The 25,910-nt window shown below is 38.7% G+C and overlaps 1 protein-coding gene across 2 annotated transcripts in view; it reads right to left on the reverse strand.

Annotated features, from left to right (window-relative positions):
* Positions 1-4,981: 4,981 nt before the first annotated feature.
* Positions 4,982-25,910, reverse strand: part of LOC145986021 (F-box only protein 6-like) — a 28,960-nt gene continuing 8,031 nt past the window's right edge. The window contains exons 3-5 of one of the 2 annotated variants that reach the window (XM_083120193.1): positions 13,734-13,965; positions 9,371-9,503; positions 4,982-5,299 (exon numbers count right to left, since the gene is read on the reverse strand). In XM_083120193.1, the coding sequence (XP_082976319.1) occupies positions 5,111-5,299; positions 9,371-9,503; positions 13,734-13,965 (554 nt within the window). In that variant the 3' untranslated portion in view covers positions 4,982-5,110. The remainder of the gene's footprint in view (positions 5,300-9,370; positions 9,504-13,733; positions 13,966-25,910) is intronic. The other variant, XM_083120192.1, reaches the window with a different exon arrangement.

Raw genomic sequence — 25,910 nt, forward strand, 5'->3', positions numbered from 1 at the left:
GGCTAATCGCAAAGATGAGGATGAATGGTTTTACGATAAGATGGATAAACATGTAGGGACAACCGATACAAGCCCCACATAAGATTATACTGGCTGCGAGTCCAGATGGCAAAGCCTCGCTTGCTACCAAACACAGTTCAGGATACATTAATACGAGAAAGCAGATCTAATCCTCTTCTTAAATTCAGCTTCAGGTTTTATCTTAACTGGCTCTTTGGTAGGGATTTTCATTAAATAAATATTTAATTTCTTAATTCCTAATTTCCAACTTTACCTAAGTAGGGGTCGAATAAATAAAAGTTAAGAAAAACGGAAAAAAGTTCTAGAAAAGTCAAGAATTCTGGATGTGTTATTTTGGTAGACACCCTGTTATTGATCTAAAAACTACACAAGATGAAACATCTGGAACCATTTTAAATTACAGTAATTGCTGAATATTTGTTTGCCATTACAGGTCATAATTCAAATGTTGAGAGAGAGAGTTCTTCCATTACAATCAACACAACAGACTCACGAGAGAAATTATTTTTTTCATAAAGTCTGTAAAATGTTTGGTACTGGTCCCTACAATTTCAAAGAGCTCGACTGTCCACTCTAATATAAATATAGTTTGACTAAACATGAAATTTTGATACTTCTCTGAGAAGTATCACTTAAATCATGTATTGATTAGTATGATTGCAAGTTTTGAAATTTTGCATTTAAAAATTCATTAAGCATTCATTTTTTCAAAACTAAAAAGTGTCATTTTACAACTACTTTCTAACGTGTTCTATAGAAATACGTATTATTTATTGAGAATCTTGTGTGTCCTACATTTCCCTTACAGCGATCTGGTAACCCTAGTTTTGTGCCACTTTTGGCTAATCGTGATGATCAGTATGAGTGATGACTAGATGAAATTGATGAAGGTGCACTCACAAACAACTTCCATGCTCAGGCTGGGTCTTTGGCGTTGAGTTTGAAAATGAACCACTTAACGAATTTTGCTAACAAGCTGGTGATTCCTTTAATATTCTAATCTACCGACTCAAGTTTGACAACGATTTGACTATGGAAAGTCAATATGCTGCACTAGATTTGCATTATACAGGGTGTTACTAAAGTTAGGTTCCAACGCTTAGGAGGTGATTCTACAAGTGAAAATAAACACAAACATTCATGTGACGAAATGCCGAAAATTGCACCCTTTCGGAGTTATTGAAGTGGGAAAAAGTGGGAAAATTATGTTTACAAGGAAATAATGGCACAACGGCCAACCATATGACCACGGCGAAGGGCGTTCCACAAAGAAATGCGGCATGCTCTATTAAAAAAAGCACATGGCAGATGTGTGAAGTTGATGCACAAGGGATTTCCCAAAGGAAGCGAATGGGTCTGTTGAAGTCATGGGGGTAGGGAAGGGTTTCGCGAGATGTGTTATCCACGGAAAGTGATATGTGGAGACTGACAACTACGAAGAAAGCGAATATCTGTTGTGGACATCACCATTACGTAGAAAAACAAAGATGGTTGCATGTGTGTCGACATGTTCACTGTGTGCAGAGTGGAGGTGCTGAGGGAACCACATCACAGACGATGTTCAAACTGTCTGCCATTAACTTCCACACAGAGATGACAACGACGAATCAACAATTGTCTAGTGCGAGCAAACAACCCCACAGTGTCTGCTATCGTCGCTGCGGCGACATTAATGCGTGCAACGAGATCCTCAGCCGACACGACAGGTGTTTCATGTACAAGGCGTTTCATCTCTCCCCATTGAAAGAAGTCCAGGGGAGTGATGTCCGGCGATCTTGCTGGCCACAGCACAGGCCAACCCTTAAAAATACACCGATTGTGGAACAAGCCATTGAAGAAGTGACGCACATTTTGGTCGTCGAAATGTGGTGGTGCACCATCGTTTGGAACCATAGTCCTTGCCTTAGTGCCAAGCGCACGTCCTCCGACAGTTCAGGCAAAACATCACGAAGAAATGCATGAAATGTACCACCACACAGGAGAACAGGGAAAATGTACGACCCAATCAAATGGCCATGCGTAGGGAGACAAATTTATGGTAAATAAAAACTGAGGAGAGCGGTAAATAAAATGTTAGATCAGCGGTATATACCAGCAGTGAAAAAAAAAAAATTGGCACACACTTTTTCATCATGAGAGGGAACAACATACAAAAGAGCTATAAATTGATAAACTACTTCATTTTTATATACTGTACACATACACAAATACTTCGAGATTTCAACTGTAATTGCCAGTAGCAGCGATTGGGTGGGGCAAGGATAGTTTACTTTTCTTGCTAGACAAGGCTTAGTATTTAGAGGCCATAGTGCTGGGGCAAAGAAAGTGGGACCCCCCCCCCCCCCAAATCACTGCCACTGGTAATTGCACTGAAAAAAAAGAAGAATTTCACTTAACCACAGTTCTAAGTATCGCTGTGCATATATGTATATATATTTTTGCTCACTCTTCCACATTCACCTGTGAGTGGATGAAATATTTGCGATTCATAAGAAAGTTGTTTGCATAGACTTCGAATACAAAAGGTAAAACCCTACTTCATTTTCAGGGGGAATGTGAACCACCCCAGCAACGCCAGTTTGCAGGTGATGTCTGCTCAGCTGTTGACGGCGTGAGATGGGTCTCCCTTTTCGCACAACGTGTGGACAACCTTGTGTTCTGACGTCTGACGAGAAATGCCTACGTTGTTAGGATTGCTTCTTTCTTTTCGCATAAATATACTGTAAATGAATTATTTATGCTATTATGATAAGAGAACTAAACCTAACAACTTAGGCATCTAGCCTAACAGTAAAAGTATTCTCCGGTGACGTCAGAACGCAACGTTGTCCTTGCATTGTGCGATAAGGGAGACCTGCGTTGAACTGGAAGTTCCAAGGTTTGTTTACGTTTTGGACTATGGAAGTTGAGTAGACATTCTGGGGGAAGAAAGGAATGCAGCTTGACAGGGAGCGAAGTTTTCGAACTGAGATTATGTGCATGGGAAATCCCAATTTGCAGTGTCTTCCTGATGTGATCGAAGATAACACGTTCTTCAGCTGCAAGTGGTAGGAAACTTTAGGCAATCGTTTCATTACAAATCGACAGTTTGCACGCACAACCTCGATTGCCAGTTTTTGCGTGTTTTCTAATTAATTTGATGATATTTCACGGTTATTTCGCGAAAAAGCATTCATTTCGTGCAAAAGCACACATTTCGCATTACTTCGCGAATAAAACTCGTGCATATTTCATCATTGGGGATGTAGTTACGTGCAGAATGTTCAAAATTGCATCTTTTTTTCACATTTCGCGATTTCGCCCATCGCAAAAATTCAATGTCCCTCGTCATGCGCTATCCCACACCACACACACCGCAAACCTGTGCTGATGGTGTGAGACGAAAATTGCAGGGGGATTTGCAAAATCCCAAACGTAACTATTTTAACTATTGAGCACGCCCGCTTTGGTGAACATTGCTTCTTCTGTCCACAACAACCTGTTCACAAAATTCGGGATAGTTTCCATGTGATGCAAAAAACATTGACAAAACACCATACGTGGGTCAAAGTCCTGAGGTAAGATGTCTCGTACCTTTTGGAGTTTGAAAGGGTCCATCCCCTCTTCGGATAGGATGCATCTCGCTAAACCCTTCCCTACCCCCATGACTTCAACAGACCCATTTGCTTCCTTTGCGCATCAACTTCACACATCTGCCATGTGCTTTTTTTAATAGAGCATGCCGCATTTCTTTGTGGAACGCCCTTCGCCGTGGTCATATGGTTGGCCGTTGTGCCACTATTTCCTTGTAAACATAATTTTCACACTTTTTCCCACTTCAATAACTCCGAAAGGGTGCCATTTTCGGCATTTCGTCACATGAATGTTTGTGTTTATTTTCACTTGTAGAATCACCTCCTAAGCGTTGGAAACTAACTTTAGTAACACCCTGTATATTTACACTATTGCACAGCAAGACACTACTGACTCAAAACCAGATGAAAAATCAGACATTGTGAAAGGTTGCAGAAAAGGAAATGAAATGTGCTAAAACAGTTTACTGTAACATAAAATATTATTTTTATCCATGACACACACTGGGCAATGAAGAAAGCTGCTTGGCAGACCTTGACCCTTAGAGGGCTGTTACACCATAGAGTTTAGTTTTAGTTCTAAATATGAATTATTATTGTTGTTTTAAGTCCACTTTATGCACAGAAAAACTAATCTGGATTGGACCTACAGTTTAAAGTGAGATCTGAACCACTGTGCCATGTGCCTCCACCAGGTATTGAACCCAGGACTCCTTGATTACAAGATGACAATGTTACTACTACGCCATTGGGGAGACCACTTCTACATATATATCTAAGATCGTAACATGAATCAGAATAACAAATTACAAATGCAACTTTAACTTAAATTTAAATCCAGAACATCAAACAATATACCACACAGGTTGGTTTCATTCAATTTTGCCAAATAAAATCTCTTCTATTTCCTTTATCCAAGAATTTTGAAATATGAGTATTAAAAAATAGCATTATATTTCTGTAGCTGCAAGTTTGCACTTGCTGTCAGAGTTAGAAATGTCAACAATTATGAATTTCAGAACCCGAGAGGTTCAGTTTAATTAAAAACAGAGGGGGAAATGAGTTGAACAATTAACTCACTACATTATTTTAAAAAATGCACTTTCAATTTCAATATGAAGAACAAATTTATTAACAGCTTGCTACAAATATCACAGTTGTGCTAAATATATATTCATAAAATACTAACAATGTACACATACAGATATATACATATTTAATAACAAGTGGCCTTAGCTAATCAACTTTAATTTAAATTTCATTATTTTCCCACTCAATAGAAAATTCAGGTATAATGTATAAAGATAGCATTCAGCTTGAACCTTGTCTGTTTGCTGACAGCAATATCTTCCTTTGGCTGAAGCTGCTAAAAGGGGCCACTTTATTTGATCACGTATAGTTCACACACATATCTCAACCTTGAAATATAAGAAAATAATCAGACCTTTGACTTTTAAGTCCATTAGAAATTGCATCACAAATTACTTCAAAAGTTCTGCAGTCTTAGCTTACGTAAATCAGGAGTTGGCTACTTCGCTCGGTTGGTCTTGTTCCTCCTGCGCAGTTTTAAGATCTAGCACCACCTTTACACAAGCTCCTGACATTTTGCTTCCGAAATGGCCTGCCCAGAACTGGGTATCCATGCCTCCATGATAGAACTGCACATACCTCACACCAGGACCATAATCGTGGAATACATGACTAATCTACATAGAAGAAAAATACAACTGATCATCAAATCTATAAAAAACAGTGGAGTATCCAGAAAATTTGACCTGGTTCACCACAATAATATTTAATGAATACCTCCTCCATCTATACAAGTTAGACATAATAGAAATAAAATACCAATGCAGGCATGCAAGTTAAATAAAAACCGGAGTCCAACAACTTTAATTACTTGACAATTTTGATATTTTTCATAAAATTTTCCCTTTCAATGAACATTGGACCTGGATTCCCTTCACCAAGAGAAAATTCCCTTCATATAGCTACACCGTCTCTGCCTGGCACAGCACGAAAAGAAGACAGGAACAACCAGTTTCCTCCTGCAAATGCAGTTTCCAGCAGTGAAACTGAGCACATAGGGCAAGCAGGCACATAGCCAGGAGAAGGGCTAAGGGAGCTGAAGCCCCCTTCCCCGAAATCCCACAAATATCTATTTTAAATAGTGTATAGTGGTAATTAATTTTACTTCCTTTTCAGGATTAAACATCTTACATGATAATTTGTAATATAGTTAGAAACTCATCTTCAAGGCTTCTAGCCCTCCCTGATATCCAGACATTAAAGGAAAAAGTATGTGATAAAAGTTGCTTTCAATACATCTACATTATATTTTCCGACATGAGAATTGCATCACGATCATTGATAACTAACAGATGAAAGAGCAACCAGTGGAGCTAACTTTTATGAAACTCCCTCCACATACTCTTTGACTCTTGGCCCATGATTTACATCAATTAACTCTAGTAGTCTATGGACACCGTCGTCAGCATCATTATCATGTTTAGAGTGGATGGATGAAGGCTGTAACACCAAGGGGACTTTGAGCATTACTTGGGAGTAATAACTCAGCAATTCGTAGACAACTCACTTATATTTCTTCTATAGTTTATTTCTCTAAGTTCACAAATAAGCCACATGTGTGTCTTTTATATTTATGTGAAGTTCTGCTTTGGTAAAGACTGCATAATGGATTCTTCAATGTTGTGAAGTTCACGCCATGGTGGATGTATTTCCAAGTATGAGAAATTTGTATACAAGTCTCACGAGTTATCTAGATTTCTGGGTTAGCAAATATGACTGACTTTGTCTAATAAAGGTGAGTCATGTGATAGTAATGCAACTGACATTTAATTGTGAAAATAAATTGTCAAGTAAGTCCAGACAAGACCTTAGGTGTTTCATAAAATGAATGTTGGGTTGTTCTATTTTTTTCCAATTATAAATTTTGCATTAAATGTCATTCAATTTTAGTTATTTTGTAATTTGGGATAATAAACTACTATCATTTAGATAATCTAACTATTAATATTGACTTTTCCACTGCACAAATTCTATTATCATTAAGAATGACTGAGTTTTACATACATCAATTAAAAAATATAATATTGAAAAGAAAAACACTTTATACATATGTTCATGTATGGTTCGATCCATATGAAGTGGTACAAAATGGTTGCTTGACCATTTTTAAAAAGGTTTACTTTTTGTGTGGTGTGAGCCTCACATGTTCACAGTTCAGAACCACTGTTATTTTATTTTTACTATCACCGATTTGAAGATAACGGGCATTTTTTTTATCATGGCGTGCATAATTTTCTTCCATCCGTAAGCATCAGCGGCAACATTTTTATCTCAGCTCAGGGATGTCTTACAACAATGAGACAAAATCTGTGATGTTAAGCACATTATAAGCTACAATTATATTTGTGTGTAATTTCTAAATACTATTCCTTCATAAGAAATTTTAAGGTCAAAATTGTGTATTTTAATCGTGCAAAATGACATTTTTGGACATTTTTTTAGCGGGAAGGCAGTTCGTTTGACACTTGAATTTTTTGTGCAAGTACCTACGTACCAATAGAGTATGTCAAAATTATTTGAAGCTTGAGACTAATATTTTTTTTTCTACAGGGTCATAAACATGTACTTTTTGTTAAAAAAATTAAAAGTTCAGGGTTAAATATCTCTGGTGGGCAGTTGTTTAAAAATCTGAAAATTGTACACAATACAGTATTCCATGATAAGTAACTTCAGTAAAAATTTTGAGTTTGATATTCAATTGGTTAGAGATACAAATCTCGTGAAAAATTCAATGATTTGCATTAAATATGGTATGCCTAATTTAATTTCTTATTAACATTTTGTGTTAAAATTCTGCAAACTGTAATTTGGAATGTCAATCAACAACATTACAATCCTGAAATGGCTCTGCAATAAAGTATATATACTAGGGCATGCTGAAAAGTAAAGCTTCCTACGTTTTTATTTTTTTGGTTACCTTGTAAATGCATTTTGGATTTTGAGTAACCATACATTCCACTAAAAAGACTTTCTCGTTTCTCCATTGAAGGTTTCAAACTTCTATTGCCAGGGCGTGCTGAACTATAGCAAGGAAAATGGCAGCATGTAACCAAGAAATGTCGGTTGAGCACCGGAAGTTCCGTGCCGTGATCGAGTATCTAACCACAGAAAATGTGCTACAAATTGATATTCATCTGAGACTCAAGGCATTTTATAGGGATGAATGCGTAGACATGAGTACTGTGCGATCTTGGGCTTTTCATGCTCATAAAAAAACAAAAACAAACAAAAAAAAAAAAAAAACAGCTGAAGAACTCTCAGTCCTCCTCCGTAGCCGAGCGGGTTAAGGCGTTCACTCATCTTTAGATCGTTCGCTGCGGGATGGCGTAGGTTCGAATCCGGCTCTGGTCGGAATTTATTCGGCCTACGTATAGGGCCGGTGGCAACCCACCATTTATTTATTTTTGAAGAACTCTCAGCGTATGTGAGAGAATGCGTACTACAACTGATGGAGGTCATCGGAATCGTGTTCAAAGCTTCAAATAATTTTGACACACACTATTACACACTATTGGTACACAGGTACACCACACAAAAATATTCAAGTGTCAAACGAACTGTCTTCCCCCTTTAAAAAAAAGTCTAAAAGTGTCCAAAAATGTCATTTTGCACGATTAAAATACACAATTTTGACCTTAAAATTTATTATAAAGGAATCATATTTAGAAAATTTCACACAAATATAATTGTAGCCTATAATGTGCTTAACATCACAGATTTTGTCTCATTGTCGTAGGACTTACCAGAGCCGAGATAAAAAAGTTGCCACTGATGCTTACGAATGGAGAATATGACGCGTGCCATGATAAAAAAATGCCTGCCATCTTCAAATCGGTGATAGTAAAAATAAAATAACAGCGGTTTTGAACTGTCAACATATGAGGCTCACACCATACAAAAAATAAATGTTTTTAAAAATGGTCAAGCAAGCATGTTGTACCACTTCATATGGATTGACCCGTATGTGAATCTACCCATGGGTAAAAAAACAACCATTTGCTTCAAGAAGCCACTTAAAGGCACATAAAAATGTTAATAGTATTATTGCTTTCGAATTCACTTGCTTTTCTCCTTCTTTAGGTTAATCATAACGATGAAGGTGAATGAAGAAAGATCAAAAAGCACGAACATGGCAATGAAATCCTGAGATGTACAATTAATGTGTTACTGAGGTGTCAGTGTTGGATTTCAAGTTCATTTCATTGAGCATGGGAATTTTGGAAATATTATTATTCATGGCAAGAAATGATTGATTCATTGAATTGAAAATTCTTGGTGTGTCAACACTTAGGCTATACTGCACCCATCACATTAAACAGAGCCCAGCCCCTTATCATTAACTAAAATACATGTGTCTCAGGATTAAAGTATTCTTACTTGGGTCAAAACCCGAGGCCATAAGGGGCACTCAGCACATATATGGACAAAACACAGCCCAACAGAGAATTATACTGGCCATAGATCCAGACACCAGAGCCTCGTTAGTCTGCAAAATGCAGGCCAGGGTGTACTATGTGGAAGTGAGGCCGACATTTGGGTGTACTATGTGGAAGGGTCACCCCCTTAGACCCCTCATGCTAATAAATGGCCAAGTGTGTATCTCTCTTGAAAATTCAAAGGGCCAAAAAGAACAATTACAACTTTTCTCTTTTTTTATGTTCAGCACACATTTTATGAAAATAGCCTACCTTATGCCAGTCCTTCCCTTCCCACTGCTTAATAGAAGCTCGATGATCATAATCAACGATGGGCTCTTTTGTAGCACTTAATAAAGTGACTTTAAAATCGTATACACATCCACAGTCAAAGCGACCAGCATACCTACAACAAGAACATACAAAAGTATTTCAGTTCCAGAAACTGTAACAAAAATTCGAACAAGTTTTCTCGGGTTACCAGTCAGGTTAAATCAGCATTAGCGTCCAACGTTTTGAGGGCATACATTGCTCTCATCTTTAGGTAATGTTGAATATGGACAAGGGTGAGCTTAAATATGTGTGTGTTAAGAGGCGGAGCTTAGAGCTTGTTTTGTGACAGGTTCACTCTGAATCGCTCTTGCACCAGGATACAGAATGAACCAATGACAAGACAGGGCCTATTAACACACACACACATTTAATCTCACCCTTGTCTTCAATCAATATTCTGTGTATGCACTCGAAATGTTGGACGCTAATGCCAATTTAACCTGGCTGGTAACCAGAGAGCACTTGAAGTAAGTCTTGGAGCTTTCCTGGCAACGAATGATGAAAATATTCTCTCGGGCTATCGGCCATGCGAGGTCTGGAAACCTTGGAATCTTCTCCACAACTCACCAGGTCGATAGCCCAAGAGAATCTTTTCAACTCGGAGCACTTGTTTGAATCACATCTCCAGAGAAGCTACAATTCCTACTTTATAACAAAAATGTTACATGCAAAGTTTAGTTTAATTAATAATTACATGCTGTTGTACCCATGCAACGGAATCATGCTTGGCACAGAAAAAAAATTGTATTTCTTTGTATTTTAGCCACTTTACTACCACTTTTAGCTAATGATGATAAGGTTAAATTGTGATTTGACATTCACAAATGAATGACAATACCCTGACCAGGCCTCTAAAATGGTATTCTCAGTAGCAATATCATGAGTCGACTGCTCTATGGACTTGGCCACCAATGTGGATACACTTGGCACAGTGGAAAAATGAAGATGATATAGTCATGTGTCCAGGTTCTTGATTAAAGTGATCAGGAAATGACAGAATATATGGATGTAGTATGATCTAGTTGACGATTCAATAATGGTACTACAATAATTATATTTGTGTTTGTTTGTGTATGTATCTTTACAAAGCTTTGTAATGAGTTTGTCACCAGGATATGTTCATATTTTCATTTCAAGTACATCCACAATAACATACCTACCAATCTCTGTTTCATAAGCATCAGAAGCAGCAGTAGCAGTGGTGTATTCTGAAAATTTGACCTGGTTTACTTAAACAGTTCTTATTTATGGTATATATTTATTATATACTAATTAGATATAATAGAAATAAAACACCCATACGAGCATGCAAGTAAAATAAAAACAGAAGTCCCATAACTTCAAACTTTCTGGCAATTTCTATGTGTGAAAAAAGTTAGTTTACCAGCAGTAAACCAGGTAAGATGGGAGAATACGCCACTGGAAATAATGTTAAAAGAAGCTGAAGAAACTGACTTGCTTACAAGAAGGAGCCAAAGCAGGAATGAACATCAATTGCAAGACGACGAAATGAATGCGAATCAACATTTACACAGATCCACATTGGAAATTCCAAATTAACAGAGAACATATTGAACCTGTATCAGTTTCAGTATATTGGCAGTGTCATATCGATTTGATTGATTTGGTGTTTTTTTAAGTCCACTTTATGCACGGTAAGGCTAATCGGGACTGGACCTACAGTTTAAAGTGGGATCCGAACCACTATGTGCCTCCACCAGGTATTGAACCCAGAACCCCTTGATTACAAGGAGACGACGCTACCACTGCACCATCGGGGAGGCCCTATGCAGTACGGTGTCAAGAACTGCATCAAGAAACAAATGCTACCTTCGTACAGTTGTATGGAAGGCTTGTGAAATCTCACTTAGAAACAAACTCAGATCTTCCTCTGTGGCTGCAAAACCTGGAAAGTGACTACCGAGATCTCCATAAGCCTCAAGTCTTTCTTAATTGCTGCCTCAGAAGAATTCTGCAAATATACTGCCTCACATCCTGCAACAAACTCAAGAGGAACCCATTGCTGTGCAAATACGACAAAGAAAATTGAGCCAAGACAGGTCCTAGACTGAGTAAGAAGAATCTGGTGAGAAAGAAGCTCTCAGAGAAACCCACAAGCCAATATAGTGTGACCAGAAACAAAATAACCTTCAGCAAAAATTCTTCATGCACCTTCCCCTTCATCCCTTAAACTTCTGCCATAAGGAAGAAAGCTCCATTCTACCCTTCCCTTCCACATGGTAGTATGGTGCACAGGAGTCGCTGGCCTGCGCAGGTTATTTTGTGTGTGAATCCACTATGGGCAACAAGGAAAAGACATGGATTAGCTGGACTGACCGATCACCTCACACACTCTCTCTCACTCCTTATAAAAATTGTATTTTATTCAGTGTTGACTCAGGATCATGAGGACAATTAAGGAGCTACTTTTCCACTGGCCACATGTCACATAAAATGCTCCTTGGCAGACTTGGCTGTAGAGCTGTTGCAACACAGAGTTTAGTTTAGTACTTAACTACGACTCCACACTCCTCTAACTGACAAAAATAAATATAATGCTTAAAAGATGCTGTCAGCCTCCATGAATGAAAAAATATCGCAGTATTTCAAAACTTGTTATGATTGAATTCCAAGTAAACCAGAAGATTTCAGACCGAAGTGACACCATAAAGGAAGTTATGCCCCATACTGATCACCTCTCCCACCCTTCACCCCAAGGGCACTTGCCACTCATCCAACCTCATCTATACCCTGATCTTCAAAATCTGCGGCAACTTGAACCTTAGGATCAATAACCATCGCTCCTCCGCCCAAAACTCCGATTTCACAGTTGCTATCCACACCAACAGCCATAACACCACCTTCAACAACTGTTTCCATGTTGCTATAATCCATCTTTTACTCCCCCCCCCCCCCTCAGACACATCTTTCTGCAGGCGATGGGAAAGGGCCTATATATCAGGCATGCACGCCACTATACTTCCCGGACTTAACCTAGCCAACCAATAACCCTTTCCCTTCTTCCCCGAAACCACCCACCCTACGCAGTAAACACTGGTGAGAGTACCATACATTTGTTTCCTATCGTCCAACTTTCTCTGGCAACATTGGACCAACGCTACAGTTAGTATTCTGTGGTCCTATTCTTCGTTAATCTGTGAACCTCTTTCTTCTCCAATTAAAATGTGACCTGGCTCACGAAATATCAACGTTTTTCTTTTCGTGTGGTAAGTGTTTACTGTCTCCTTCATCATTTGTATTTATCCGCCCATCTGGCACCTTTTCTCATCCTATTCCTATGTTTTATATATATAACAATCAAAGAAGGGGAAAGGAAACACTCACCAGACAGTGGAAAAATTATAATTTTCGCAGTCTAACGCTGCATGTTCGGTGTAAGAAAAAGACTGAACTGGAAGTTGGAGATCTGGTAGAGTTGCCAGGTCTCGATCATAGAAGAAATAGTGTGTTGAACAGAAAAAACACTGTTCCATCACCAGGCTCATCGAAACTGTGAGTAGGAGGGCAGGGTAGGGTTGGGTGGGGTGGGGTGGGAGGGATAGGTTGCGGAAGGGTGGGGGGCAGTTACTGGGTGGCCTTGTTCATGCCAGGGGGAATGGTTGCGCTCATGGCTGATATATAAGCCCTTATAGGAGCCCTTATACTGTCCTGTATTGAAGAAGAGCAGACCTCATCAAAAGAAGAAGTTTATCTGTAGATAACAAATAGGACATTTTGGAAGATAGATGTCGATATACCCTCAAAGAAAGATATATATATGTATAAATATATAGACAGCTTAAATATGATTACGTGTATCAGACAAATGTAATTTAAGGATACAAGAATATACGGTGTATTGTACTCTCAGTAGTGAGTTAAATAAGTCGTTTCCTTTCATTCTTTAAGGTTATTATTCAGTTTTAGTTGCCCTGAGTATCTCATGTTTTACCCTGGCCTAAGTCGGACTGGTGCTACTCTTGGGACGTGGCGCACTTCCCCTGGGAGACTTGAACCTGTATGCATCCCGTAGCTGGAGCCTAAATCTTGCACCTTGAACTGCACGACCACAGGACTACAGACCCCAAATTTGGTGTAAGAACACAAAATACTACTGTATAAAATATGAATTACAAAAACTGTACGCAATTTTTTTTTTCAAGTGTCAGTGTTGTCATCCTCCAAAAATTCAAAAATTTTGCATACACTGTGTATGAGGAATAGAGACAGACATCATTTGATGCAGTTTCATATTCGCATATTCATGCTTTCCAACTGTGTAACTGTTCATTCATATACTTACCAATCCGAAATTTCAATACGTGGTTGCATTTCATCCATAACTTTATGACAGATCCCCGCCGAATAAAGCTGAATTATTTGTTCCTTAAAACATGCTTGGTATGATGTGGCAAAGCACACTGTCAAGTTGTCAAACACAGGATCTAGCGGCAATGGATCAGAACCTACTGGGGGATCCTCAACAACCCATCGAGCACCTCCATTTGCCAACAAAGTCCAACAATTCAGATTGTCTGCAATATGCAAGAATTAAGAGAAAGGTCACTACTATCCTATTATATCTAGAAGTTAAAATTTATGAATCTCTTAAGATCATCTACTAAACTAATGCAAAATCCACTTGAGGGCCAAGGCTGGGTTTTCTTTGGGTGATATGTGATCAGTGTATCAAGTTCCACTGCCTCTATTTTCCCATTTTCTAGACTGGTTTAAGAACAAGAGACGTTGGTAAGTATTGCGTATTTAAATAATTTCTAACTAATAGTGTGTGAAGAAATATATCATGTGCAATATAAAGAAAAGTTATATTAAACAATGAACAGCCACAGTGGCCTAGTCAGTAGGGTTTCTGACTGACACGTGGGACACAAGAGTTCAACTCCGAGGCTGGGTGATCTAAGGTCAGAATTTTTCCGGTCTTGTCCCTGCATAAAGCAGCTCTGGGGCACACCCAGCCTCAAATCAAGTTATGGGCAGCTGAACAGTACAGTATTATTGTCATAATGGGCAGCTTTATGTAGTCGTGAAATTTGCAACATCTACGGAATAGCTTGTGCAGGGTTTATGATGGATTATGGTGTAAAATATTTGTCAAATGTTTAATATAGGTTCTCTATGATCTTGAAGTAAACAATGTAAGAATGTGTTCTAGTATTATGAAGCCCAGTCTACATTACTCAACTTCTGGGAAAGAAAGATCTGGTAGCAAGTTATTGATCAATTTGGTTTATTTACTTTGCTTTTCTGCCACTTTTTGGCTAATCGCAAAGATGAGTGACGATATGATGAAACTGATGAACCCAAGTAACCACAACCGTTGGGCCAACATTAGTTTTTACGTGGGAAAAGTTGGCTTTAAATTCGTTGGCAAATTGACGTTTGTCTTGCGTTGGGCCAACATTTGCCCAACCATGGAAAAGTGAGTCAAAATCAGTTTTAAAAACAACTTTCTCATGCTAAAAAAATAAGCAAACTCAAAAAGTTTTTGTGCTACCACTTGAAAACAAATATACCATGTGACTGAGGAAGTGCTGTGTATTTTTTTCATAAATAATTTGTACTATTGTTTACATTTGGCCTCAATAAATTATGTATATATTAGAATAAAAGGACACGAATGTGGGATCCTCCGCCTCCACTCACCACTCGTTCTTTATTCACCCTCTCACTGTCTTCTTTCTTCTTTGCTTACGATCTTCTTTCTTCAAAAAACTGAGTGCAGTTTTTGACGTTCGTGTCCTGGTAAGAAGGGATATTACTTAAGGAGTGGGTTAGAAGGATTCCACTGTTGTCTCCTCTTGAAATATGATTGAGAATAGAATAAGACGAGTATAAGTGAAACTTGAGTCTTGGTACCTTTATGAAAACCAAGACGAATGAACTTTCATGTTGGTTCTTCATAAGTTTCTTGAGTATATGTAATATAATAAGAGAAAGTATATATAAAATACAATTAGATGATAAACAAACATAAGCAAAAAGATATGTATATACTCTATGTGACCAGAATTATCCAGACACCCACCTGAAAATAAAGTACAAGTTTGGGCAACCCTCCATCGTGGAACACTGGCAGTCAATACAGTGTTGGCCCACCCTTAGCCTTGATGACAGCGTTCACTCTTCACAGGCATACTTTCAATCAGGTGCCGGAAGGTTTCCTGAGGAATGGCAGCCCATTCCTCGTAGAGCGCCAAATTAAGAAGAGGTACTGATGTGGATCGGTGTGATCTAGCACGAAGTCGGCATTCCAAAACACCCCAGAGATGTTCTATGGGTTTCAAATCAGGACTCTGCGCAGGCCAGTCCGTTAGTGGGACGTTGTTGTCGTCAAACCACTCCCCCACACGCCCTGCAGTATGGACGGGTGCTCGGTCATGTTGAAGGACACAATGGTCATCCCCGAACTGGTCTTCGATGGTAGGCAGCATGAAAGCTGTTAAATTGTCAACGTAAGCTTGTGCCGTGACATTGCTATGTAAAGCAACAAGGGGGCCAAGCCCCCTCTAGGAGAAACATGACCACACTGTAACCCCGCCACCTCCGAATTTCACTGTCGGCACTATACAGGCTGGTACATGTCGTTCACCAGGCATTCGCCACATCCACACCCTACCATCGGATCGCCACATTGTGTACTGTGATTCATCACTCCACACAACGGTTTTCCACTATTTTATGATCCAGTTTCGACACTCCTTGCAACACACGAGGCGGCGTTTGGCATTTGTCTGTGTGATGTTTGACTTATGGGCAGCTGCTCGGCCATGGAAACCAAGTTGCCGCATCTTGCACAAAACAGTAATAGTGCTTGGAGTACATCCTGATGTAGTTCGAAATTCCTGTGTGATGGTGGCAATGGATGATTGACGATAATGCTGTACGACCCCTATTCAACACTCGATGGTCTCTGGAGGTCAACATGGGAGGTTGGTCTGCACGCTTTTGAGTTGTACACATCCCTTTACTATAACATTGGAAACAGTGGACAGTGGAATGTTCAGGAGGGTGGAAATCTCACACACAGACTTCCTACACAAGTGGCACCCAACCAACTGACCATGTTGAAAGTCTGTGAGTTCCTCAGACCATCTCATACTGCTGTCTCACACTGTCTGTAGACTACTGAGTTCACTGACTATGTGTTCCATGCTGTAGATGGCAGTACTGTGTCGCCCTCTATGGTAAACAAACGTTTTGCGGTGTGTCCGGATACTTTTAATCACATAGAGTATGCATGTATATAATACATTTATGTAGGAATAAAACAATAGGTTATATGGGTACTGGGGTGATGAACTATCCAGTATAATTAGGTGTTCTGTATTTGGTATCACCTTCTTTCTTCAGCCTGGAGGTGTCTGTGGAAATCTCTGACAATTTGGATTCATTCCATTCCAGTTGGTCTCTTTCTGAGTGCAGTTATGTAGTATCTTCTTCTATTTATAGAAGTAGGTCCATCCTCATAGAACTTGATATTACCATCAGGATCCTCCTCTTCTGAGTCCAAAGATTCAGCGTCAGTCCTCTCATGTCTTCTTGTAGATCTTCTTAGTTCTCTCTGTCACTGGTTTCCCAGGATTTGGTTGGCTATTTCCGGGCACCCTTCTTGAGGTTCTGTATTCAAGCTCTTCATTGCTTGAAATTATTTCAGCCAACTTATTTACTATACAAAATATTGTTCGATCAGTCATTGTTAGATGCAATACATCCTGTTAAAGATTAGCCCTCAATTTCCTGATCCGGGTATCCTGGAATTTTGTGCAATGAAATCAAGGCATGTTCAGGTGTATCTAATGTCTTGCAAGTTGGACACTGGTGCCAAGACCAAATCTCTTTAAATAACTTCTGTAAGGACCATGCCCCGTAATGTAGTGTGTTAGTCCCTTTGTGGGTTTTATATAAGATTTGTATGATCGGACTTGGACCTCTGGTATGTATTCCTTGGTGTGTTGAGATCCCTGATGTTCTCTCCACTCTGCATACCAGGCATATATATATATATATATATTAGAACACAAACCTATCCATTCTTTATTTAGTTTTCAGTACGTTGGTCCAACGTAAAAACCACACGTTGGCGCAACGTAAAAACCACACGTTAGCACAACGTAAAAACCACACGTTGGCCCAATGTTGGAACCATGGCCAAAATTACCATTGCCCAATGGTATGTTCTTACGTTTCGCCAATGTTGGGCCAACCACTTTTGTTTACTTGGGAAGTGACACTCACAAAGAGCACCCATGCCCAGAATGGGATTTGAACCCAGGATCCCTGACATTGTAGCATGCTGTGCTAACAACTCCACCATGGAGGTTGGAGTGGTAGCATATTAATATACTGAAATAAAGTTCTCACTTTTCCAGGAAACCAGTTCTTATGTATGTATTTTCTTTTCAGTATATAAATAGTTCTTTAGATGCATAAACGGAAACAATTCTTGAGCCCTGTACTAGTGTGTCACTGTAATTAAATCTCTGTACCTAAATGAACATAATATCACAATTAATAAAATTTATTTAAAAATGTGAAATATGTGAATTTTATTAGATCTGGCAAGTGTTGCCATTTTCTTCCTTCTTTTCCTTTCAAATTTTACATATTGGTAGTTTGCATAAAGAAAAATAATATATTTGAAGAACAAACCCATTCACTTGTCTCTGACAAACCTATGCCAAACATTACCAGGGTTGGTACAATTTTTTGATCATGAAATTCCCTGACAATTCCAATTTTTCCAGACATGTTTATCATCATGATTCTTGCTTTTGAACCTTGTGTTTTTTCAATTAAATATACAATCCGTTAATTATTATGAATATTCTTTCACGACTTTTTTGTTTTAGCAAATTTCATTCTACACACACAAGAACACATGAAAATTCAAAGAGTAAAATGTAAAATTACAATCAGCATCAAATGTATTGGGTGCTACAATCACTTGCATCTAGCCTTCAGGCTAAGTTAACAGGGGTACATTATTTCACCATAACAGATCTCCACAATATAAAAACAACAGAAAAAGTTCATAAACCATACACAATTTTTCATTTTCTTGCAGATTTATAGTCGTAGAAAATGCTACTTTTTTGCTTCCATTTATAAGTACACAGCATCTGGAGAAATTTTTGTTGCATATAGGAACTCTATAGGAAATGCCAACAAAACTAAGATCTATAAAATAATCGACGATAACCGCATCTTCACCAACCTTTCCGATAATTATGATCATATTGTCAATGTACTTTAGTTATCAATCAGATATCTGGACTGCAAGTTTTACTTTGATATTCTTTCTAATATCTAGTATTATAGAAGTGAAAATTTATTACAGACCCATAATTTTGCACAAGGCTGAGGATCATAAGAACGAAAGAAGCAATTTTCTAAACTGAATCTTTTTTGGGAGTGGAAACACAAGAACCAAATCCAGAAGTGCAAGTGAACTGCTTGTTCATTTTGCAACATTTTCTCTTGCATACTCCAAAATGCACGTAAATTCCAGATGATCCACACAATTCCCTGACAAGCCAAATTCTCTGACATATCCCTGTTTTCCAGGTTTTCCAGATGCGTAGCAACCCTGATTACATTACACTATTAAATCTTACAGCTTAATTTGAAGGAAATTAAGGGATGATTTTTTTTTTAATATTTAAATTTATAATGTTAGCACTAAGGAATGTCTACACTTCTCTTAATATGGAAACATAACAAACAAATCTTAGTTGATTAAAGGAACAAATATTATGTTCTTAATCAAGAACAAATAAAAAAATACACCAAAGAACTAAACTCAATATAGAAGCTGATGTCCTTAACAAGAACAAAGTAAAACAGATCTAGTATTAAAATCACTACGCCATTTACAAGAGCTAACACTGTGAAATAACAAACAGATGGACATGACACAAGACAGAACGCAAAATCAACAGAGGCACTGGCTGTGGATCTAAGGTCACACTTGTCACTTGGAAAAGAACCTTTGCAAACACACACATCATCATCACACAAGAAGCGTTAACGAGTCACAGGATGTGGATAGTCATTCTATAACCAGCATGAATCATAAGAAAGGGTTTAGAAGGAACACAACATACTATGAGACATAAAAAGTATGTGGACCACTTCAAGAGGCAATCTGCTGCCAGACACCTCTCAAATATAACTCTATCTCTATAATCCAACCATGAAAATAAAGATCTAGTGAAAAGGAAGGGCTCTGATGACAATGACAGACAAAACAAAGTGCACAACTATGAAGAGATACGGTAAATAAAAACCACATAAGTTTTGAGTAAAATATTCAATAGAACCCCAATTTTCATTCCCGAAATTCACATTTTCCCAAATTTTAAGCTTTTTTACACCTTCATCCTCTGAAAGAGTATAAAATCAGGGTTCTACTGTGTTCACAAATGAACAGTACTTCCTTGCATAATGGCAGTGGTGTGGCATGACTTTTTCAAAAGTGTTACATCAGACGATATCATCTGCACCCTACCCCCCCCCCCCCACCAAAAAAAAAAGCCTTTGGTCTGGATTTTTTTTTTCAATCTGCTCAATGTTTTAGTTACAATCACTCCTAGAAAGAACTACCACTCATGAGAGAGTTACCGCGAAAATCCAGTGAATAATGGTCGAGCCTTGCCAACCATCTCTGTTTCCTTGCAAAGAGGTGGAAAGAGGTAGAAGATACACATATTTCTGGGGTCCAATTCACGTTTCTACGATGAGCAGATGACAGAACTCCCCTCCTCCAGTGGTGGAAGGGAATCCAGATGTACATACTACCGTTGCCAACTTAGTTTTTGGAGCAAGGTTTGTCCAAATCACGAATCGCATCAAGTACTTATCTTTTCGTTTATTACGTAAACGGCCTCAGTTGTAGTTAAATTCAACTTTGGCTTTTCAGTCTAGCTCTTGTTGCTTCAGAGAAATAGTATCCCCGTTTTAAGTGCGATTTAGATCTTTTCTGGAAATCCAATGTGACAACACTTGCTGATCCGGTAGCCTGCAGCGGTAACTGGGCCCCTAAACAGGCATATGAATAACCCCCTAGCCTCTACGTCTTTCCCTGAATCCTTTGCATTAGCACCCTTTCCTCTTCTCAACACCATATATCTGGATGTTCAGGAGCAAGGAGAAATTGAGGTACTATGCCTCAATGACAGAGTCATGGGGAAACGTTAGGAAGAATGACCAGCCAAGATTTGAACTTACGATCTCCCAAATGTGAGTCCATCACCTTGAGAGAAGTTGGCGTACTGCTGGTCAATACAATCACCACAGAAAATCTGCATCAACAAAGCACATTTTGTGATTGTAGCATGTTATAGGTGGTTAGTTACGTGTGTGCCATAAATGTTGAGAATGCAAAAAACTGTTATAGAAACAGCATACGTTTGGTGCGGTATTCACACTAATAGTCCTGGAAAAACATATCAAAACAGCTTGTAATTACAGAGTCTCATGTATTGCAATCAGGGGCGGCCGGTCATAAGGACGATACGGACGCCGCACTGCCGTGTGCAACCGCAAGTGAACAAACATTACATTAACATTTATATGTTAGCTTTTACATTGTCTGAATTGCAAATATTCCATTGCTTATAGATCATTGGTTAGTCGGTTCTGTATTCATTCTTCCGCGACAATTGCAAAGTTTGCACGCCACCGTGCGGGGGAATACGGAATTTCGAGAGAAATCTGGCAGGGCGCCGTCCTCCCACTTTACGAGACGTAGAGCATTCTCAGGTGCGGTCGCGAGGGGTAAAAGGCGAGGGATCTGAGGGAATAACACGCGCGGGATCTCTGGCTGGGAGGACGGAGAGTTTGTCGTCCGAAACCCACCCCCTAGGCAAAACTGGCCCTCTCTCCGGAGAACGGTAAACAATGAAGAGTTGCCAGAAGCAATGAAATTAACGTAAGAAAGAAAATTACCAACCGTTGAAAAAAATTATTCTGTATTCCATAATCTTATTCATTTATGACAAGAGTAGAGCAATAAATAACGCAATTTCCAACGAGGAAAGAAAATGTCGCTAACTGAAAAAGTACAGACTCTTGCATGATTTTTGTTATTTATCGTCGCTTTTTGCTACTTTTCGGTAATCACGACGATGAGGATGAGTGATGGTATAATGAAACTCACAAAGACCACACATATCCATGCCGGGATTCGAACCCAGGAGCCCTGGCTTTGTAAGGTGGTATGCTAGCCACGGAAGTCGGCTATAGATTCTTGTTACACGCAAAATTATCGTGTAGCTATATGCGTTGTATTTTTTCTGAATTTAGTGAAAAGTACATTTGCATTACAATGATGTGGAGTACATCATGTAGATTTAAATATATGTTTTGATTAGCACGTTTGAAAAAATTCCTGATAATGTGACAAAGTTTTCAAATTTCTTTTCAAGGCGGATGTTAAATAAATTAAGAACTCATCATCTAAACTCACCAAGAGTCACTACAGGAACCTGTAAACTACAAAAAGTTGGCAAAAAAGTCTGGCAACCCCGAAGCAATAAAACGACTCTTCGTTTTCCATGGAAAAGTGAAGTGAAGCTTTTTCGGTTGTTTGCATTTGTCGCGATGAACAGAGTGGAGAAATTGTTGGTGCGAAGTTTTTCTACCAGAAGCGAAGTTTGGATGAAAAAATAAACAAAAAATCTAGTCCGAATTTGAATCTAGAACAAGTGTCAAAGAAGGGAGGTCGTGAGTTCACTCGCAAATTTCGCGTTGAAGGACAGAAGGATGAATTTCAGTTACAAGCATGTCTGAAGATTTCTGGTAAGTTTGAAGTTTTTACTTTAGAGCTTCTGGTAAAGCAGATATCACCTTTCCAGCGAGATATTTATTTTGGTGCCCTATTTCACATATCAATTAGTCATGTTGGACACGAGACATTTTCTGTGTAACTTTTTACTAGAAATTTTCACGATCAATGCACGTAAATATTCGTCATTGTGCTTATCAAGTTGTGTAAAAATTAATATCCCTTCTTCTGAATTTTCCCCTCTGTTAAACGACTAAATCTGTTAGAATTCTATTTCTTCTTCCATCTTCTTCGCATTACTGTTAAATAATTATTAATTTAAAACGTGTAAAACATGATATTCGGTAAACAAGAACGTGTCAATTTCTTATCACGTTGGCTGTTATACGAAATTCATCATTTAAACTCGCATTACTAGTAGAGCAAATTTGTGCCGGCCCCCGTGGCGGAGTGGTTAGCACATCGCGCTACGACACCGGCCAGGGATCCCGTGTTCGAATCCCGGCCTGGGCATGGATTTTGTGAGTGTCCATTCATCAATTTCATCATATCACTCATCCCCATCTTCGCAAATTAGCCAAATGTGGCACAAAAGGCGAAGTAAAATAAAGCAAATCAATAGAGCAATTTTGTGAGCTATCGCCCCTCCACTTTGGATCACCATGAGCCGCCACTGATTGCAATCCTACTGCTTAACCTTTAGTACGCCGCACGGGTCTGACGAAAGTAAGCCCAGTGTCACTGAGGCTTTTTAGCACGAAATTTAAATTTTTATACTCAATGGAGAAAAATCGTAATAACTCTGGGACTATGAGACCAATCTACTTCGGATAACTTTTGTTTTGCAGCTAGAACATCAGTGCATGCAACAGTGTAAAATTTGGAAGACCCACCCGTGGGAGGGGGGGGGTTTACGGGTGGGGGTCGCACCCCCGAATGTCAATGAAAAAACATAAAAATGTGGAGTTTGCCTCCCCCCTCCCTTCTCCAGCTATTTTGGGGGGAAAAACCAAACTTTTTCCTTTTTTTCAACGAATGGACCTTTCGCAACAGAATGAAACTTGTTTCATGTTTGTGGGTGCAATACAATTTGAATAATGAGCCAAAATGTAAATCTGTTTTTTTTTTTACAAAAATAGCCAATTTGCATATTACTCATAAAATTGTTATCACTCTGACACTATGGGACCAATCTACTTCAGATAACTTTTGTTTTTCAGCTAGAACATCAGCGCATGCAACCATGTAAAATTTGGAAGCCCCAATCGCGGGGGGCGAATCCCCCGAATGTCAATGAAAAAAACATAAAAATGTAGAGTTTGCTCCCTCTTGCCCTGCTATTTTAGTAAAAAAAAAACGAACGTTTGCCTTTTTTTCAACAAATGGACCTTTCGCTACAGAATGAAACTTATTTCATGTTTGTGGGTGCAATACAATTTCAATAATGAGCCAAAATCTAAAACTCTGTTTTTTACGAAAAATAGCCAATTTTAGCCAATTTGCATATTACTCATTCTGGTGAGACCTCTCCTAAAAGTGCAGGGGAAGCCTTTTCAATCCAGCTTTGTTTTGTCCATGCTTCTTCCTAGCTTCCAGCTGCATTCCATTTATAGCATAGAGGTGACAGAAATCTGACCCGCCCCCTCCCCCACCCACTTTAGTAGGACCTCCTGTTGCAAGCAAGCTCCAAAAATTCAAGAACAAAGACGATGACCTTGTGCCTTATCTCTGGTGAGTCATAGCATCTAAGCTTGAACCAAAACAGCATCATAAATACCAAGCATTTATTGCTTCTCTGTCAACTCAGGACTGGAACACCTGACATGGGCATGTTGGAAGGGGGAAGTTTGGAAAACACGATTGCAAAATATGTTCGGAAAGGACTGTCATGTTCCCACCATAATATACAAATATAAGTTTGGTAAAACCCTCGATAATTGTATCTAAAGCTGCATGGTGCATATCTGCACCAAATTACGACAAGGCACTTATTTTTTTCATCCCATGTCTGGGACAACTTTCAACTAAAGGTTAAAGATACACAATTTTAACACCTCTTCCACAAACTGAATATTGTATTTCGCCGCATAAACACTGCAGATTTTATGCCAAATTTATTTTGAAATTAGAAAAAATTTGGGGTGTGGCCATTATGTGAAGATTTTTTAAAAAATAAAAAAAATGTGTTATTGCGTGACCACAAGGAAAAAGCCTTGGACAAAAAGTCGCCGCGCAGCTTTCCCTTCTTCCCTTCAGCTCGGGCCATAAGGAAGCATGGTTCACTCTCCCCCTCACCTCCACACGGGAGTACGGAGCACAGGAATCGCGGGTCTGCGCAGGTTTCTCTGCTTGTGGTTCCACTATAGTATTACCGGTACTTCAAAATAATTTATTACTAGACTGTCTTTGGTGTAAGATTAGGATGCATGCAAAACTTGTGAATATACATTAAAATTCAATAGTCCACATCAACTCACATCATTTCTTCATGACAGTTTAACGAACATTTTTATGGTTTGAAAAAAAAAGTTAACACATTAGTTGTTACTGATATGTGCATTATAGTTGAAATATTACAATTGAGCAAATTTACTACAGTGTTGCAAAGTACGGACATAACAGAATTTAATCTTCTGTGTCCGAAGATTCTGTGCCACTATCATAAGTTTAGTTATCTGACGTGCCAAAGCAATGATTATGTGATGACATCAGTGGCGTAGCATGGACATTTCAGGTGGGAATGCCAAGTCCGAAGGAAGCGTCGACCCTTTCTTGCTTAATAATTTACTTATGGTATTAGTCGCCACAGGTATTATTTGCCTGAAGTAAGCTGGGTTTTCAATAAAACATCATCCATGCATGTTTTAGCTAGAAAATTAGATGCCTCACTATGCCACAAATGTTTTGAACTCTGGTGTTTTATACCATTTTTTATATCTTTCTGCATGATGCAAGTCATTAAAAACCTACCTGAATCACAAGCGCCTGTGCACCACAGTAGACGTCATTGTTGTGGATGATCCAACTACTGATTGATTTGGTTTATTTTACTTCGCTTTTCTACCACTTTTGGTTAATTGCGAATATGAATATGAGTGATGATATTGATAAAGGGACACTGACAAAGAACACCCTTGCTCACGCCAGGATTCGAACCAGGGACCTCTGTCCTCTTGGCACACTGTGCAAAGCACTCTGACACGGAGGTGGGTGGATGATCCAAATATCGTACACTCTACTGATGTAACAGTGCCGATTAGTAATTCGCACCACTGTTTATTACATATTGAGAATGCTGATAAACATTTTAAAATAATTTTGTCCAGAGACAATTTGATGTTAAGAGTTTTCAAATGAATGGTAAACATTTTCATTGACACAATATTAACCAGTTAGATAATAACGATAAAATAATAACAATAAAAAAATAATAGTTTTGCAGGTTAAGTGGTAGAGCAGCCACAGGTTGAATTTCTACCACAAGGACTTCACCAACTTATTTGACAAAAACTGTGTTGATCTTTTAGTTTCTAATGCATATCGCTGTTCGTGCGATAAATTATACAATGCAATGGTCATTAAGAAGCGGTATATTTGAGATTGGTCAAATTACGTCAGTCAATATTGCGTATTGTGGCATCACATAGCATGAGTTGCATGAGCGCGAAGAACCAG

Source organism: Lepisma saccharinum, chromosome 3 (genome assembly GCF_977018435.1).
Source record: "Lepisma saccharinum chromosome 3, izLepSacc3.1, whole genome shotgun sequence".
In the NCBI taxonomy this organism is placed as follows: Eukaryota; Metazoa; Arthropoda; class Insecta; order Zygentoma; family Lepismatidae; genus Lepisma; species Lepisma saccharinum.